At 47.8% G+C, this 16,003-nt stretch overlaps 1 protein-coding gene across 2 annotated transcripts in view; it reads right to left on the bottom strand.

Moving 5' to 3' along the window:
• The window catches only part of PLEC (plectin), a 112,544-nt gene extending 98,248 nt beyond the window's left edge, over positions 1 to 14,296 (bottom strand). The window contains exon 1 of one of the 2 annotated variants that reach the window (XM_027857743.1): positions 14,100 to 14,296. In XM_027857743.1, the coding sequence (XP_027713544.1) occupies positions 14,100 to 14,292 (193 nt within the window). In that variant the 5' untranslated portion in view covers positions 14,293 to 14,296. Of the gene's footprint in view, positions 1 to 10,807; positions 10,905 to 14,099 lie in introns of those variants that run through there. The other variant, XM_027857747.1, reaches the window with a different exon arrangement.
• Positions 14,297 to 16,003: the final 1,707 nt, after the last annotated feature.

The raw sequence follows: 16,003 nt of genomic DNA, 5'->3' as shown, positions 1-16,003 counted from the left end.
GGCCCTGGAGTCAAGAAAATCTGAGTTCAAATCTGGCCTCAGATACTCACTAGCTGGGTGACCCTGGACCAGTCACTTCACCCTGCTTGCCTCCGTTTCCTCATCTGTAGAATGAGCTGGAGAAGGAACCGGCAAACCAGGCCAGTATCTTACCCAAGAAGACCCCAAATGGGGTCACGAAGAGTAGGACGCAGCTGAAACGACTGAACAACAACAACTCCCCAAGAATCTCTCCTTGACCTGCTCCTCTTTTCTCTCTACTTCAGACATTTCATGACATTTCCACAACTCCAGCTGTCACCTATATCCCGATAATTCCCTGGCCTTTCCTTCGGCGCCAACTTCTCTTTGGAACTTCAGACCCACATCTCCAACTCCCCATTGAGCATTTCTACCTGGACATCCCACCCACTATCACCTCAAACTCAACATGTCCCAAGTCAAATTCATGATCTTTCCCCCTAAACCAACTTCTTCTGACTTGATGTGAGCACCAGCGTTGGCACCATTCAGCCATCTCGTGTTTGACACCTTGGGCTTCATTTTGACTCTTCTCTCTCCAGCCATTCCCAAGTCCTGCTTATTCCATCTCCAGGGCCTTTCTTACACCTGTGTCCTCCTCTCTACTTCTGCCGCTGCCACTGTAGGACAGGTCCACAGTTCCATGTCCCCAGACTACTGCAATAGCCTCCTTATTAAGGTCCTCTTCCCTCAAATCTATTCTTTTTACCCCTGTCAAACTAACTTTCTTTATGCATGGACTTGGTCACGTCCCTCCTACATTCAAAAGTCTCCTTCTAAAGGTACGAACGCCTTTGTCCAGCATTCAAGGCCCTCTATAGTCTGACACCATTACAAGATCATGGGGTCTAGAGCTACACCCCAGAGGTCATCTAGTCCGAAACCTCACTTTGCAAATGAGGAAACTGAGGCCAAAGGAGGTTAAGTGACTTGCCTAGGGTCATACAGAGGGTAATAGAGTTATAAACATAGTATAATAGATGGAAAGCCAAATGCAGAGCCAGGAAGACCTGGGTTCAAGTCCCACCCCTGACATTCTGGCTCTGGGCAAGTCATTTAATGTCTCAGTATTCTAGGTTAGAGGCGTCAAGCACCCAACAACACTGACTACCCAAACCAGATTAAAATGTTATTAGTAAATATTTAACAAAATAAATAAAAATACAATAAAACATAGATAATAATACATTTGAAAACTAAGTCAACAGGCTGCTCCCTGTTTCTTTCTGAGTTTAAAAATGCTGCTCTAGGCAGTTTTCTAAGACTGTAAGCAGCAGAGAAAATGCTGCCTCATATTTGTAAAGGGAGTTTCCTTAGCCGGGAGTTCCCTATATCAGTGAAATCATGGAGAGAGTGACTACTCCTATCCCCCTTTTTGATCTCAGAGCAATATCCTTTCTACTTTTAATTCATAAGTCTTCCCTTAACCCAGCGGTTCATAACCAGGGGTCTGGGGACTTATTTCTAAAAAAATATTTTGATAAATGTATTTTTGATACAGTTGGTTTCCTTTGTAATCCTCTATATTTTATGCACTCAAAAACATGATTCTGAGGAGTCCACAGGCTTCATCTGCCCAAAAAACCCATGACACAAAAGCCCTGCTGACTATAGACAAATCTCATTTGCTCATACAATGCCTGGCCCTCTCTCATGTCCACACCTTTAGGCTATTTCCTGGGCTGGAATTCAACAGAGTACAAATTCCAGCAATAGTTGATAAAAATCTGTATATGCAGGGCACTAAGCTAGGTGCTAGGGATACAAAGGTAAATGATACAGAGGCCCTGCCCTCAAGGACATTACAATCCAAAAGACATCCTTCCTTTTCCCCTCTAAACCTATCAAGTTCCTACCATTCTTTAAAACGCAATTCAATTACTTCCTTTTTCATGGAGCCTTTCATGATCTCCTCAGATAGTAACATGGATTTCATATAACATTTAGTTTTGCAATTCTGAAATCTACATCTTGCATTGCACTATTCTGACTGGTTGTTATCTGTGTTTGTGTATTTAACCTTGCATCTCTCCCAGTACCTTATCTAGCACTCTGAATGCAGTCAGTGCTTAATAAATGTTTGTAGAACATGTATAACCTATACCAAATTGCTTGCCTTCTCAATAAGGGGGGTGAGGTGGGGAGGGAGGAAGGGAGAGAATTTGGAACTCAAAGTTTCAAAAATGAAGGTTAAAAATTGTTTTTACATGTAACTGGGGGAAAATAAAATACTAAATAAAAGAAAAATGTTTATAGAATTGAATCAAAATCTCCAGCTCCAGATTCTCAGTTTCCTCCCTAAACCTGAGTGTCCTGCCAACTTCCTTTTTTTCTTTTTACTCTCTGTCCAGCCACTCAGACCCAAAGCCTTGGAGTCCCTTTGACCTTTGCTCCTCACCCCCATCTTCATGGCCTACCAGCCAAGTCCTGTAGAAGCTATCTCTATAATGTCATTTGTTCCCTTTCTCTCAATTCCTATTATAATGCACCTGGTTCGAGAGCTCCTTTCTTGGGCTTGGACCACCCTCCTAACTGATCTCCCAACTCTAAATCTCTCCCCCTTTCATTCTGCCTTGCATACTAGTTCTAAGGCATTGACCTACTCAGACACTGTCAGTGGCTGCTGTTGCCTAAAGTAGATAAGATAGAAACTCCACAATCTGCCTCAAAACCACCCTTCTAGCTTTATCTGATACTATATCTGAAGTGGCTAGAGCTTTGCACTTTAAATCATGAAGACCTGAATTCAAATCCTGCCTCAGACACATACTAACTCTGTCTCACCAAGTTCTATCCTACCAGAGCAAGTCACTTAACATCTCTCGGCCTCAGTTTCCTCATCTGTAAAATTGGGATACTAATAATACACAAGGGCAGCTAGATGGCACAGTGGATAGAACTCAGGGCCTGGCGTCAGGAGGACCTGAGTTCAAATCCTGCTTCAGACACTTACTAGCTGTGTGACCCTGGGCAAGTCACTTAACTCTGTTTGCCTCAGTTTCCTCATCTGTAAAATGAGGTGGAGAAGAAAATGACAAACTACTCCAGTATCTTTACCAAGGAAACCCCAAATGCGATCATGAAGAGTCAGACATGACTGAAATAACTGAACCACAATGGCACCTATCTCCCAAAGTTGCTGTAAGGATTAAACAAGTTAACATGTAGAATGTTTGGCAAAATTTAAAGTGCTATATGAATGCTGGCTACTATTACTACTACTCATTACGTAAGGGGAGGGGCAGCTAGGTGGCACAGTGCATAGAGTGCCAGGCCTGGAATCAGGAAAAGTTGAGTTCAGATCTGGCCTTAGACACTTATTAGCTGTATGACCCTGGGCAAGTTACTTAACCTCTGTTTTCCTCAGTTTTTCCTCACCTATAAAACATGGATAATAATAGTAACTACCTCACAGTGTTATTGTGAGAAGCAATGAGATAATACAGTATTTGTAAAGCACTTAGCAAAATGCCTGGCACATAGTAGGCTCTACATAAATTATTGCTGTGGTTATTACTACTACTTTCCTTTCCATTCTTTATTTTTCAGCCAGCCTAGAGTCAATCATTGGCCCTTGATAGTGAGGTACATGGCAAGGATACTGGTTTTGGAGACAGAGGCCTTGGGTTCAAATCCTGGCTCAGTCATTTATTGTCTATGTGACCCTGGGCAAGTTACTTCTCCTTGGGCCTCCATTCCCTCATTTAGAAAATGAGAGGGAGGAGTATGACCATTAAGGTGCCTTCTAACTTTAGGGTTCCATCCCTAGATCTCTGACCTAGTATTATCCTCCCCCCACCCCAGGGCATTCACCTGTAACTGGAATGTACTTCCTCCTTATTTCTGCTGGTGGAAAATCTTCCCTTCCTACAAAGAAAGTGACTCCATCTCAGGTGTTATTTCTTTCCTGCTGCATTTCCTCAACCTTGCCCAGCCAGAAAGGGCTTGCCCACGCTCACATCAATAGAAATCAAGTACAATCCAGATTTGAAACCCTTTCCAGGATCCAAATGTAGCACTCTCCCTATAACACCAAGGTCAAGCAGAAAAAGTCTAATAATCATAGCCAGCATTTATACACCACTTTAATATTTGTGGAGCGCCTTACATTTTTACAACAATGCTGAGAAGTAGGTGCTTTTATTACCCCCATTTTACAGATGAGGAAACTGAGTCAGGCAGTACTTAAGGCATGAGGTCTTCCTGACTCCAAATTCAGCACTCTATTCACCAGGCCAAGTTTCTAAGGGGGGAGCAGGCGGAAATGGAGGAGAAGGGAACAACATTATTAAGAGCCTACTATGTGCCAGGCACTGTGCTAAACACTTCACAAATATTATTTCATTTGATACACTTAATACCTTCCAACCTATAATTATTTGTATCCATGTCTTACCTTCCTGTTAGACTATAATCTCCTAGAGGACAGTTTATGGCACATTTTATATTTATATCCCTGATGTCAAGCACAGTGCCTTGGATATAGCAGGTACCTGAAACGAACAGGCTATGAAATACAGTGGGAAAAACCCTGGACTGGGGATGTAAATCTACTTTCTGCTACTTCCTACTTCTCTGACCTTGACTCAAAGAAATGAGCAAGAAGCATTTATTAATGCACTGTGCTAAACGCTTAACAAATATTGTCCAATTACGTGAAGCCTAGATGAAAGCTATTATTTTACAGTTAAGGAAACCAAGGCAGAGAGGTTAAATCACTTCCCAGGGTCACACAGCTAGTAAGTGCCAGAGGCCGCATTTGAACTCAGGTCTTTCTGACTCCAGGACTGGCCCTCTATCTGCTGTGCCACTAGCTGCCTGCCTCAAGTCCTCAGTTTTCCAATGTGGAAAATGAAGGGGCTGGCCCACTAAGTAACTCCTTTGATAATGAGGAATTGAGCTGAACTGAGTGACATGAGCTGAGTGGAGATTTCCTAACAAGGAGGGCAGGGCAGTGTGGGGAGGGCAAGGCTGAGCAGGGTCCTGATCTTTTGTCCCTTCCTCTCCCCAGGCCTGAGCTTAGCTTGCCTCTCTGGCCATCGAGCCTTTGCATCAGCTGTCCTCCACTTCCAATGCACTCTCTCTTCAACCCCCCAGTATCCTTTAAAGCCCAGCTCAAAGACCATCTTCTGCCTAAGGCCTTTTATGATCTACTCCCCCATCCCAGCTGCTAGTACCCTCCCCACAAAATTATCTTGAATTTATCCTGCATATTGCTTTACATATACTCATATACATATACATTGTCTCCCTATCACCAGAGGACTTAAGCTCCTAGAATATAGAGACTAGTCCACTTTTATTTTGTATACCCTTGCCCCTAGAGCAGTGCTTGGCACACAGCGAGTGCTTAATAAACGTTTGCTTCATTGACTAGACACATCAAGAGAAGTTTCCATTGATTTGTTGTTTAGTTGAGGACTCTTTCAAATTCCCCAGTTCCACCTGTCCTTGGTGGCACAGTAGACAGAGCACTGGGCCTAAACTCAGGAAGACCCAAGTTCAAATCCAGTCTCAGATGGTTCCTAGCTATGTGACCCTGGGCAAGTCACCCCAGCTCAGTTTCTTCATCTGTAAAATGGGGATAATAATAGCACTCTCATCCTGGCGTTTCTGTGAGGATTAAATGCGAAAATATTTGTAAAGTGCTTTGCAGAACTATACATGCTTATCATCATTATCATCATTACCTGGAGACTAGGGACCAGGAGCCATTCACACTTCATTATCTGAGATCAGTCCCAGCATTAACTGAGGGGCAGTTGGTTTAAGACCAATTAGGGAATGGTCACTGCATCCAGGGAAAGTCAAGAGGCAGGTACCAAATACAGGCTTTGGGGCCTGGAGTAGGACTAGGGGGAGAGAATCCCTGGAGCACTCAGGGCTGGACTGGGTAGCCCAGATAGGCATTGCACAAGGAGTGTGCTGGAGATAATAAGGTGGTTCAGCAAGAGATGCTTCTGTCCATGGGCAAGGGCCAGGGGGCCACTCAGAGACCTTGACTGCCTTCTGTTCTGCCCGTAACACCATCACCCTCAAAGCCAGAAAACCTTGGAGACACAGAGCTGAGTGCAAGAATCTTAGTGCTGGCTGGCTTGGCCCGGGGAGGATCCAGTAGGCTGTAATGAACCTCCTCAAACACTAAGCTCGTATCCTTCTCTACATTGCACCTTTTTCTTGGTGGGGAGGGGGTGCTGATCGAGACCTGTAATTCTGTCAGGGGCCAGAGCTCCAGGGAGTTCCACCAACACAGGTCTCAACCTATTCTAAAACATAAAGTCTTGGTTTTCCTGGGGCCCTGAGAAACCCAAGGATTTGCCCAGGGTTCCATGGAAAGTACTCGGCAGAGGTTCAAGGCCAGCTCCCTATCCCCCATGCCATACTGTGCCCCTGCTGTACTGCATTTATTTTACACTAGTATACATCTTTCAACCCCTTTACCAGACTGTGAATTCCAGTCAATTCAGTTCAACAAACATTTATTAAATGCCTCCTGTGTACAGAGCATTCTGCTGAGCATGGGGGAGGTTACAAAGTTTCAGTGAACCAGGATCCTTGCTCTGCTGGGATTCAGAGGCATGAGACACAACACTGCCTGATAAGCGACTTAGAGAGATACAAGCAGAAGGCTAAAGGAGGTTCACGGAAGAAAGGTCATTACCAACTGGGAGGTTCAGGGAAGATTTCAAGGAGAAGGTACACTTGAGTTGGCCTTTAAAGGCTGGGTTGGAATCCCAGGCAAGGAAGGGGAGGGAGGACATTCCAGGCCCAAGGAATCATACAAACAAAAGGCAGAACCAGGAAAGCTCTTGGGGGGGGGGGGGCCAAGAAGAAGACCAGGGGAGGAGGACAAAGAGTTGTTGGGTTTAGCTAGACAATTAATAGAATGCAGAGAGCAAAATAGCTCCAGATAAACCCTAGACAGGGAAACTGGCACGAGGTTGGATAGGGCTTTGAATGCCAGGTAGAAAAGCTTGAACATTAGGGGCCACTGAAGAAGAAGACTTTGAAACAGAATGATTGGACCAGATTTATGTTGCAGAGTGGTATGGTAGAAATAGCATAGGATTTGGAGTCAAAGAGGCTGGATTCTGACCCTACGACAGTATGATCCTCCGGAAGACATTTAACATCCTTGGACCTCTGTTTCCTCCTCTGTGTAAATGAAATCTCCAAAGTTCTTGCTAGTTCTAAGTCCCCTGATGCTAAGGTTAATAAGTCTGGTGGCAATACGAAAGATGGAATGGAAAATGCAGAAAGTGGAGGCAAAAAGACCCATTAGGAGGCTAGGGCAAGCATCCAAATAAGATGTCAAGAAATCCTGTACAGAGTGTCATCAGTGGGAATAAGGAGAGGGTGGGCTTGGGAGATGCTGCAAAGGTAGAATTAGCAGGACTTAGTCATTGATTTGATAGGAGTGGTGAGGGCGAGAAAAAATGAGAAATAACTTGGAAATTTGGAATAAGGGAGACTGGATGAATGGTGGTGCCACAGACAGTGGCAGTGAAGTCAGAAAGAGGGGTAGATTCAGGAAGAGAGACACTGACTCAGTTCGGGACCCATTGTGTCTGAGAAACCACAGGAGATTTCAACAGGCAGTTGGAAATTTATATCCACAGCTCAGAAGAGAAATGGAGGCTAGAAAGATGGATTTAGGGTCATTTGGAGAGGTGGTAGGTAGTTGAAGCTGTGGGAGATCTCTGACGGAGTACTATAAAAGAGAAGAGGGCAAAGCACCTAGCCTTGGGAGAATGCTTTCACTTGAGTGGGAGCAGGAGAAAGAAGAGGGAGAAAGCCAAATCCAGAAGGGTGTGGCATCTCAAAAGGGAATGAGGGGAGAGCTCATCTAGGAAGAGGGGGTGGTCAACAGAGTCAAATGCAGCCGAAATGTCAAGGAGGATGAGTGAGAAAATGCCACTGCACTGGGCAATTAATAATAGATTATTTGAGATGGCAGTTTCAGGAGAATACTGAGCATAAGATCAAAAGATCTGGGTTTTAAGTACTGCCTCTATGACTTACTAGCTGTGTGCCCATTCTGAGGCTCAGTTTCCTCATCTGTAAAAACTGAGGGGTTGGAACTTGATCAACTGATTTGCATCCTGTGGGTTTTGGGGATGGAGCGATTTCAGGGGCCTATGTCATTAAGTCATTCAGCATAATAAACATACCTTTTATAACTAAACATAATAATAATAGCTAACATTCATATAGCACTGTGCTAAGCACACTGCACTTATTATCTTATTTCATCCTCACAACAACCCTGTGATGTAAGTACTGTTATTATCCCCATTTATAATAGAGGAAACTGAGGCAAACAGTGGTTAAATGATTTACGAAGGGTCACATAGCTAGCAAGCATTTGAGGCCGTATTTGAACTCAAGTCTTCTTGACTCCAGGCCTAATACTCTATCCATTGCACTACCTTCCTGCTCCTAATATCCTGAATATGTGTTACTACCTTTCTCATATATGTTTTTGCAGCAATGAATAACATAAATTCATTTAATAACATACTTAAATTCCTAGTAGCTTTTCCTCACATATTTCCTTAGCCAACAAATGATACTATGATCATATGGAGGTGGATCTGTGAAATTGTTTTATTTTAAAATGGGGTATGCATACTTGATGAGGTCCGGAACTACTCAGACCAGGTGATTTCTTTTGTTAAGTCCTGTCCAACTCTTCGTGATGTCATTTGGGGTTTTCTTGGCAAAGATACTGGAATAGCTTGCCCTTGCCTTCTCCAGCTCATTTTACAGATGAGGAAACTGAGGCAAACCAGGTTGTGGCCAATCCAGGATCACACAGCTAGTAAGTATCTGAGGCAGGATTTGAACTCATGACAATGAGTATTCCTCATTACAAGCCCAGTGCTCTATCTACTGTACCACATCTAGAGCTTTTCAAACTCTGCGATTTATGACTTTGTGTTAGTCTAAATCTGAGATCTTATCACTTAGGTTTAAGAGAGCTTCCTAGGGCACTGAGAAGTTAAGTGATTTGTCCTTGGTCAAGGTAGATAAACATCAGAGGCAGGATTCAATCCAGGTTTTCCTGATTCCAAAGCCTGCCCCTCTACCCGGCTACATGTATTCATTCTAGTAGAATGTAGGCTCCATAAGATTAAGGTTTGTTTTCTTTTTGTCATGGTATTCTCCACAACGCCTTCTACACAGTAAGAGCTTAATAAATGCTCTTTGACCTAAACTGAATTAAAACAAAGGTCCTTACCTCAGGAAAGGCACTAGAGCTGGGATAGTGGGCTTACCCACAGCAAAGAAGCTAAAATACGAAGAGTTTGGGGAAGAGGAGGGGAATATCGGTCAACCCCCAGTGGGTTGGGGGGAGGGGGATCGGGAGGGGGACCAGCTTCTTGGAGAGCTAGAGGTGGCATGGAAGAAAGGAAATAGGGTGGTGTTGGAGGAGTCAGTGCGATTCAATAAAATGTGTATTAAGCCCCTGAGAAGGCGCAGGGATGGGGGGAAAATGGAAAGAGGGAGCAGGTGCGGGGGAGGCGGGGGTAGTCATCACGAAGTGGGGGAAGGGGGCCAAGGGGTGCTGAGCAGGGCCAGGCCGGGGACGGGAAGGACAGGAGCTAGTTTGGGAGGTGAGCAGAGACAGTAACTATGTGAGCTACGCGCACACACCCGGAGGGTGGGAAAGTAGGAGGGAGGAAAGGAGGAGGATGGAGCGCCGCCAGGGTGCCGGTCCAAAGCAGGCAGGCAACTGGACAGCTCAGAGACCTCCGCCCCCCTCCTCCCACCAATGTTCCCCTGGCCTCGACCCTCGAAGGGACTAAGGGTCCCGGAACTCCCCCAGTTTTCAGCAAGAGATGCCGCCCCCCTACCCCCTCCCCCAGCTCCCTGCTTGGTCTGGCCATGACCCCGCCCCCCGGCCTGTGTCCCACGTGTCTGCGGCTGGACAGGCAGTACAGGCACCGAACCCCGAGCCCGAGTCGGTGGTCTGGACTTCAGGAGGTCCTGGCTGCCAGGTCCGGACCCCGACTCGTCCCCCGCTTCCTCCGCGCTCCGACGGCACCCCTTCCCCACCCCCCTGCCTGGCTGCGGCGCTCCTATGTCCTATTATGGGAATGACCTGCTGCGCGGAGCCAAGCCCTCTATAGTCTTCTGCTTTCCCTTCTCTGGCGCGCAGGGCCGCCAGGCCCGGAGCTCCCGGTTTCTTGGTTAGGGCTAACGAACTTCAAGGGGCATGGGAGGCTGATCAGTGTGACCAAGCAATAAGCATGTCTAGGACGGTCCCTGTATCTGGGGAGAAGGCTTACTGTCCATGAGGGTCAGCCTATTCTGAGTGTCCCCGCTGGTCACTGTCCATTCTTAGGGTCCGTGTGTCCGTGAGGGTGACCCTCACTATACGTTCAGTGTGTCCTGAGTGATCTGCACATTGGGGCGCTCAGTATGGCCCAAATAGTCAGTCTGCCCTGGGGGTTAGAGTAAGGGCTCATTCCAACCTCCTCAGTCTGCCTAGCGTGTGACCGAATGTCTCTCGGTGAGGTCCACGAGGGTCAGTGTGCCAGAGTAGTCAATCTGTCCGGAAGGGTCAGGGTATCAAGGTAATCCAGCCGGGTCAGCGTGATCAGTTTGTCCTAAAGGGTCTGCATGCCAGGGTGGTCATGTTGTCCAGAAGGGTCAGGATGTCTGGGTGGTCAGTCCGTATGGAAGGGTCTGGATGTCAAGTTGGTCCAGGAGGGTCAGTGTGCCAGGGTAATCAGACTGTTTGAAGGGGCGTGTCCGCAGGGGTCCAAGTGTCCAGCCCTACCTTTGTACCTCTCCCGCACCTCCTCATAGGCCTGGATGAAGTCTTGCTCCTCTGGCTGGGGGGGCAGCCCGTAGTTCGCCATGGCGGGATGGGACTAAGTGAGGTGGAGGAGGAGGACGATCTCACTGTCCTGCACCGCTCGGCCCCAAACCGGCCAGGCTCTGTCCCTTAGCCCAGCCCGTTCAGTCTCTTAAAGGAGCCGCTTGAGGCAGCGAGGGAGGGGACTCGGTGTCACTAGGGGAGGGGGGGGATTCCGCCCCCGAGCTCCGCCCCCGGCACCCAGGATGCCCTACGAGCTGGGGGTGGGGGGGAGGTAGGCAGAGCAGGGGGCGGGGCGGGGCAGACACCGGACACCGGACAAGTTGACCCAGGCCCCTAACACCGACCGGACCCCCAGACAGGAAATTCTGCCCACCCTGCTCCTAATTCCTTTGCTTCATTGCTCAGGAGTGACTGCGTTGGGACTCAGGATTCCTGGGTTCCAGAAAGGAAAGGGTGAAGAGCTGATCTCTTTTCCCTGGAGGGGGTGGGGGTAGGCGGGGAGAGAGATTGGGGACTTCCAGACTTCCTGGCAATCCTTCCCCTGTTGACTCCTCCCCTCCTGACCTTCCCCCTTCATCCTCACCAGCCATATGAGACCCTCGCCACTCCCCTAACCAGGACCCAAGTCTCTCTATACATGCTCTGCAGTCTCTGAGGAAATAGGGCCTGGCTAAGCCAAGACTAAGACCGTACTCCTACCTAGTCTAGTCTTAGGTGACCCAGTTTTCCTCCTTTCTCCTCTCTCTTACTAGTAAACCTGCTGATTGAATGACCCCTGATACCAGGTCAGTGACCTACTCCTTCCTTTGAAGGAATAAAATTCAAGACTTTCACTTTGGTAAGGTGCCTAGCTCCCAAATAAATCCTAGTTCTAACATGGCCCCACAAATCCCATGAAAGAATTTGGGGTCCAGGCCCCCTCAAAAAGTTTCCCCAATTATATTCGCACCTTCTCTAGAAAGTTTTACCAAGGTTTTTTCCCTACAGGACACCCTCCCCGCTTTGTCTCTTGGAGCCACTAGCTTCCTCAAAGTCTCAGCTCAGGTGTCACTTTCTAGTGGAGGCCTTCCCTGATCCCCCAAGTTGTTAATGCTTTTCCTACTCCTGGGAAATGACTTTGTATTTACTGTGTATGTATTTGGTATTTATTTATATGTATATATGTATGTTGAATCCTAGGTGGTACAGTGCATAGAGTGCTGGACTTGAAGTCAGAAAGCCTCATCTTCCTGAGTTCAAATCTGGCCTCAGACACTTATTAGCTGTGTGACCCTCAGCAAGTCACTTATCCCTGTTTGCTTCAGTTCCTCATCTGCAAAATGAGCTGGAGTAGGAAATAGCAAACCTCTCCAGTGTCCTTGCCAAGAAAACCCCATAATGGGATCACAAAAAGTCAGATATGACAACAACAACACATTGAATCCCCCTTGGTAGAATGTAAGCTTCTTCAGGGCTGGGATTTTCTGTCTTCCTATCTCCCAGCCCTTAGCAGTCAATCAATAAGCAATGGACTGGTACATGAAAAGTTGTGAGCTTTGTGTGGGAGACATAAAGACAAAAGGTCAATAGTGCCTCTTCTCAAGGAGCTTATGTTCTAATGGGACAGCTTGTATAGGCACATAAACTTTAAATTTTGCAAAGCACTTTATAAATATTATCTTATTTGATCCTCACAATAACCCTAGAAGGTAGGTTGCTATGATTTTCCACATTTTACAATTGAGGAGATTGAGGCAAACAGAGATTAAGTGACTTACCCAGGTTCACAAAGCTAGTAAATATCTAAGGCTGGATTTGAATTGAGATCTTCCTGACTCCAGGTCCAGTGTTCTATCCAATGCACCAATTAGACTGTGTGTGTGTGTGTGTGTGTGTGTGTGTGTGCTGAATACATATTCATGCACACACATAATGAATTCAATGTGGAGGGAGCACTCACAGCTGAAGGGATCAGGAAAGATGTCATATAGAAGGAGGTGCCTGAGCTGAGTCTCGAAGGAAATCAGGAACTCCAAGAGGCAGAAGTGAGGAGAAGGTACATTCTACTCATGAGGGAGAGCCAGTGCAAAGATATGGAATATTGTGTGTGTGGAAAATACAGTAGGCAAATATGGCTGGATCTCAGAGCATGAGGAGGGTAATGTGTAAGAAAACTGGTTAGGTAGGAAGGGTCCAGGTGGAGAAAAGATGTAAATGTCAAATTGTGAGTGACAGGAGGGAATACATGTGAAAGATGCTGTAAATGTAGAAATTCCATTATTTGGGGGCACCTAGGTGGCACGGTGGATAGAGCTCCAGCCTAGGAGTCAGGAGGACCTGAGTTCAAATCCAGCCTCAGACACATAACACTTACTAGCTGTGTGACCCTGGGCAAGTCACTTAACCCCATTGCCTAGCCAAAAGAAAAAAAAAAAGAAATTACATTATTTGGCATCTGAATGGATATGGGGGGAGGGGGTGGTGAGTGAGTGAGGAACCAAGGATGACATTGAAGATCCAAACATGGGTGACTTGAAGGATGGTGGTAATAGGTAATATTACTCAATAGTAACAGGGAAGTTCAAAAGAAGGGTAGGTTTGAGGAAGAGAATGAGTTCTATACACTAGGCACTTAATAAATGCTTGTTGAATTGAATGAATGAGGTGTTACCCCTATTATACAGATAACAAAAATTTTTCAGATGGGAAACTGAGGCTGAGGGATGAAGCCATTTGCCAAGGCTCATACAGCTCTTAAGTGTTAGAGCTAGGGTTTGAACCCAAGTGTCCTGATTTAAAATACAGGACTCTTTGTGCTATACAATGCCACTTCCCCTAACTGTATCTACCAAGGATGATGAGGTCCCTCTACTTCTGCCCTCTGGCCCCATACCTACAATAAATAGGCCCATCCCTGCCATCATCCCTCTTACTCTTTCACATCACTACCTGTGATAGGACAGCCCCAGATACACCCAAAACTGTGATGGGATGACTTCAAGGACCCTTAAACCTATGATGAGATGATCTCCCAGATTGCCCCATACACTGTAATGGCACCCCTATACCTGTGACAAAATGATTCCCCTATACTTCTGATAGAATAACCCAACAGCCCAGCACTTCTGATGAGATGACCCAAGACATCCCTGTGCCTCTCCAAACACTCTCATATCTGTAATGAAATGATCCTTAGACAAACCCTAATGGTAGGGTAACCACAGATACCCCAGTACTAGAAATGCAACCGTGTCCCCAGCTCTCTCTGTACCTGCAATTCTGATGACTGCCCGCTCAGCAGGGTCCAGGACACCGCCATTACCAGTAGAGCCTCCTCCACTTCGGCGGCTCCTTTGAGTTTTCCCAAGGTTCCAGGGCAGAGTATCTCCAGGGCTGGGGGAGTTGCTGCCCCCACTGGAGCTGTCATCCCCAGAACCTCGAGGTTCTGGGCCTTCCCCGGACATGGCCACCAGCTGAAAGGTGGAAGGGAAGGATTAGTCAGGGGAATAACACTAACCTCATCACTCAGAAACATCTCTATCCACAATCCTTTCTCCCCCAAACCCCATCTGGACACTGATACTCAATCCCTTAAACTTTCTCCTGGATGGATGATTATTCTTACTCTCTCACCCAGTGACTACCCACCTTTTCCGTACTACCACCAGCTGGGGATGTACCCCTATACATTCAGACTTACCCTTTGACTCTCATCAGACACTCCAGCCCAGTTATCTAAACACCAATCCTCTCAGCTGTAAACTGACCTGTCTGCAAGATATTGACTACTTTACCCTGCCCCATCACCTGGTCATGGGGAGATGGGGGATAAGGAAGGAGGAAAGAGGGGCTCTGTAGTCTCAGCCTCTGACTGCAGTAAAGTCCTAAAAATAGTGCTCTGAGCAGGAGTGGGAGCCCCACAGCCTGCATTGGCATCACCACGTGAGGCCCTAGCCCCACCCCCTCTTAGCAAGCCCTGCCCCCAACACCCCAAACACCCCCCTGTGCAATGTGTGATGGAAGGTGTCACCCCCCAACCTACAAATACATACAGGCCCACGACTACATGTACATGCTACATGCACACATGTACACATGTACACAGACACCATCACACTGTCCACCCTATCACATCCTCACAAACATTCTCACACAATTGAATGCATGCAGATATTAGATTCAAGCATACCTATACATATACCCTCATCGACCCACACGTCACTAGCTAGGCTATGCTGCCTGGGCTGTGGCAAAAGCCTGCTTTGCTCCCCAAAGGAGGGGCAGTTGTCAGGAGCGGGGAAGGATGGAAAGAAGGAGGTGAAAGGAGCTCTGTCTGAGACCCCAGGCTCAAGCCCAGGGGCGGGGTCACCTCTGCAGGCACAATGGGTGTTATGTGACTGCCTGCTCCAGCACTTCTGGGGAGATGGGGGACAAGAGGCAGAATCTGGGACTGTCCGATTGTCCCTCCCCCAGTCTCCACCTCAAGCCCTGGGCAGGCCTGAAGGAACTCTGTGATTCTGTAGGGATCCCCCAGGCGCTGCCCCTCAGTCCAGGTCGGTTGGAGGGTCCCTCCTCCCCTCCCCTGTCCCGCCCCCGAACCCGCCCCCGGCCCCTGCAGTCTCCGCAGCGCTGGGAGGAGCTGGAGCAGGAGCCAGGGAGGGAGGAAGAGAGGGAGGGAAAGGGGCAGCAGCAGTAGTGGGGCTGACCGAGGATGAGGATAGGGAGGGGGAGAGGAACAACGAGGACAACTATCGGGGTGGGGGGGGGATCGGAGGGACTGGGGCCTTGGGGAAGGGAGAGCGAGGGGGTGGGTACCCCAAAGGCCGGGGAGAAAGAGAGCAGGGGGGGGGTGGGGTTCCCTCCTTCCTGAACCGGCTGGAGCAAGAGAGGAAGGAGGCAACGGAGGGGAAGGGGTCCCTCCAGGTCCCGGACTCTTCATAGTCTGACCCCCCCTAGCAAAGATGCTTCCGTAGCCCCTGTAACTCCCTTCCCTCCCCGCTACCCCCTGCAGCTGGCCTCCTGCAATAGACTCACTACGCACCTGGCTCGCCGCTGGCTCTGCCGCCGCCGCCGCCGCTGCCGCCGCCGCTGCCGCTGCCGCTGCTGCCAATGCTCGACTCAGCTGGCTTGGCTCAGCTCGACTCAGCCCTTGGGCTCGGCCCGGTCTGTCTCGGC

Source organism: Vombatus ursinus, unplaced genomic scaffold, assembly GCF_900497805.2.
Source record: "Vombatus ursinus unplaced genomic scaffold, bare-nosed wombat genome assembly UNPS02012319.1, whole genome shotgun sequence".
NCBI classification, from domain to species: Eukaryota; Metazoa; Chordata; class Mammalia; order Diprotodontia; family Vombatidae; genus Vombatus; species Vombatus ursinus.
Note: the sequence above shows the minus strand (reverse complement) of the source record. Positions and strands in the feature narration are given on the sequence as shown.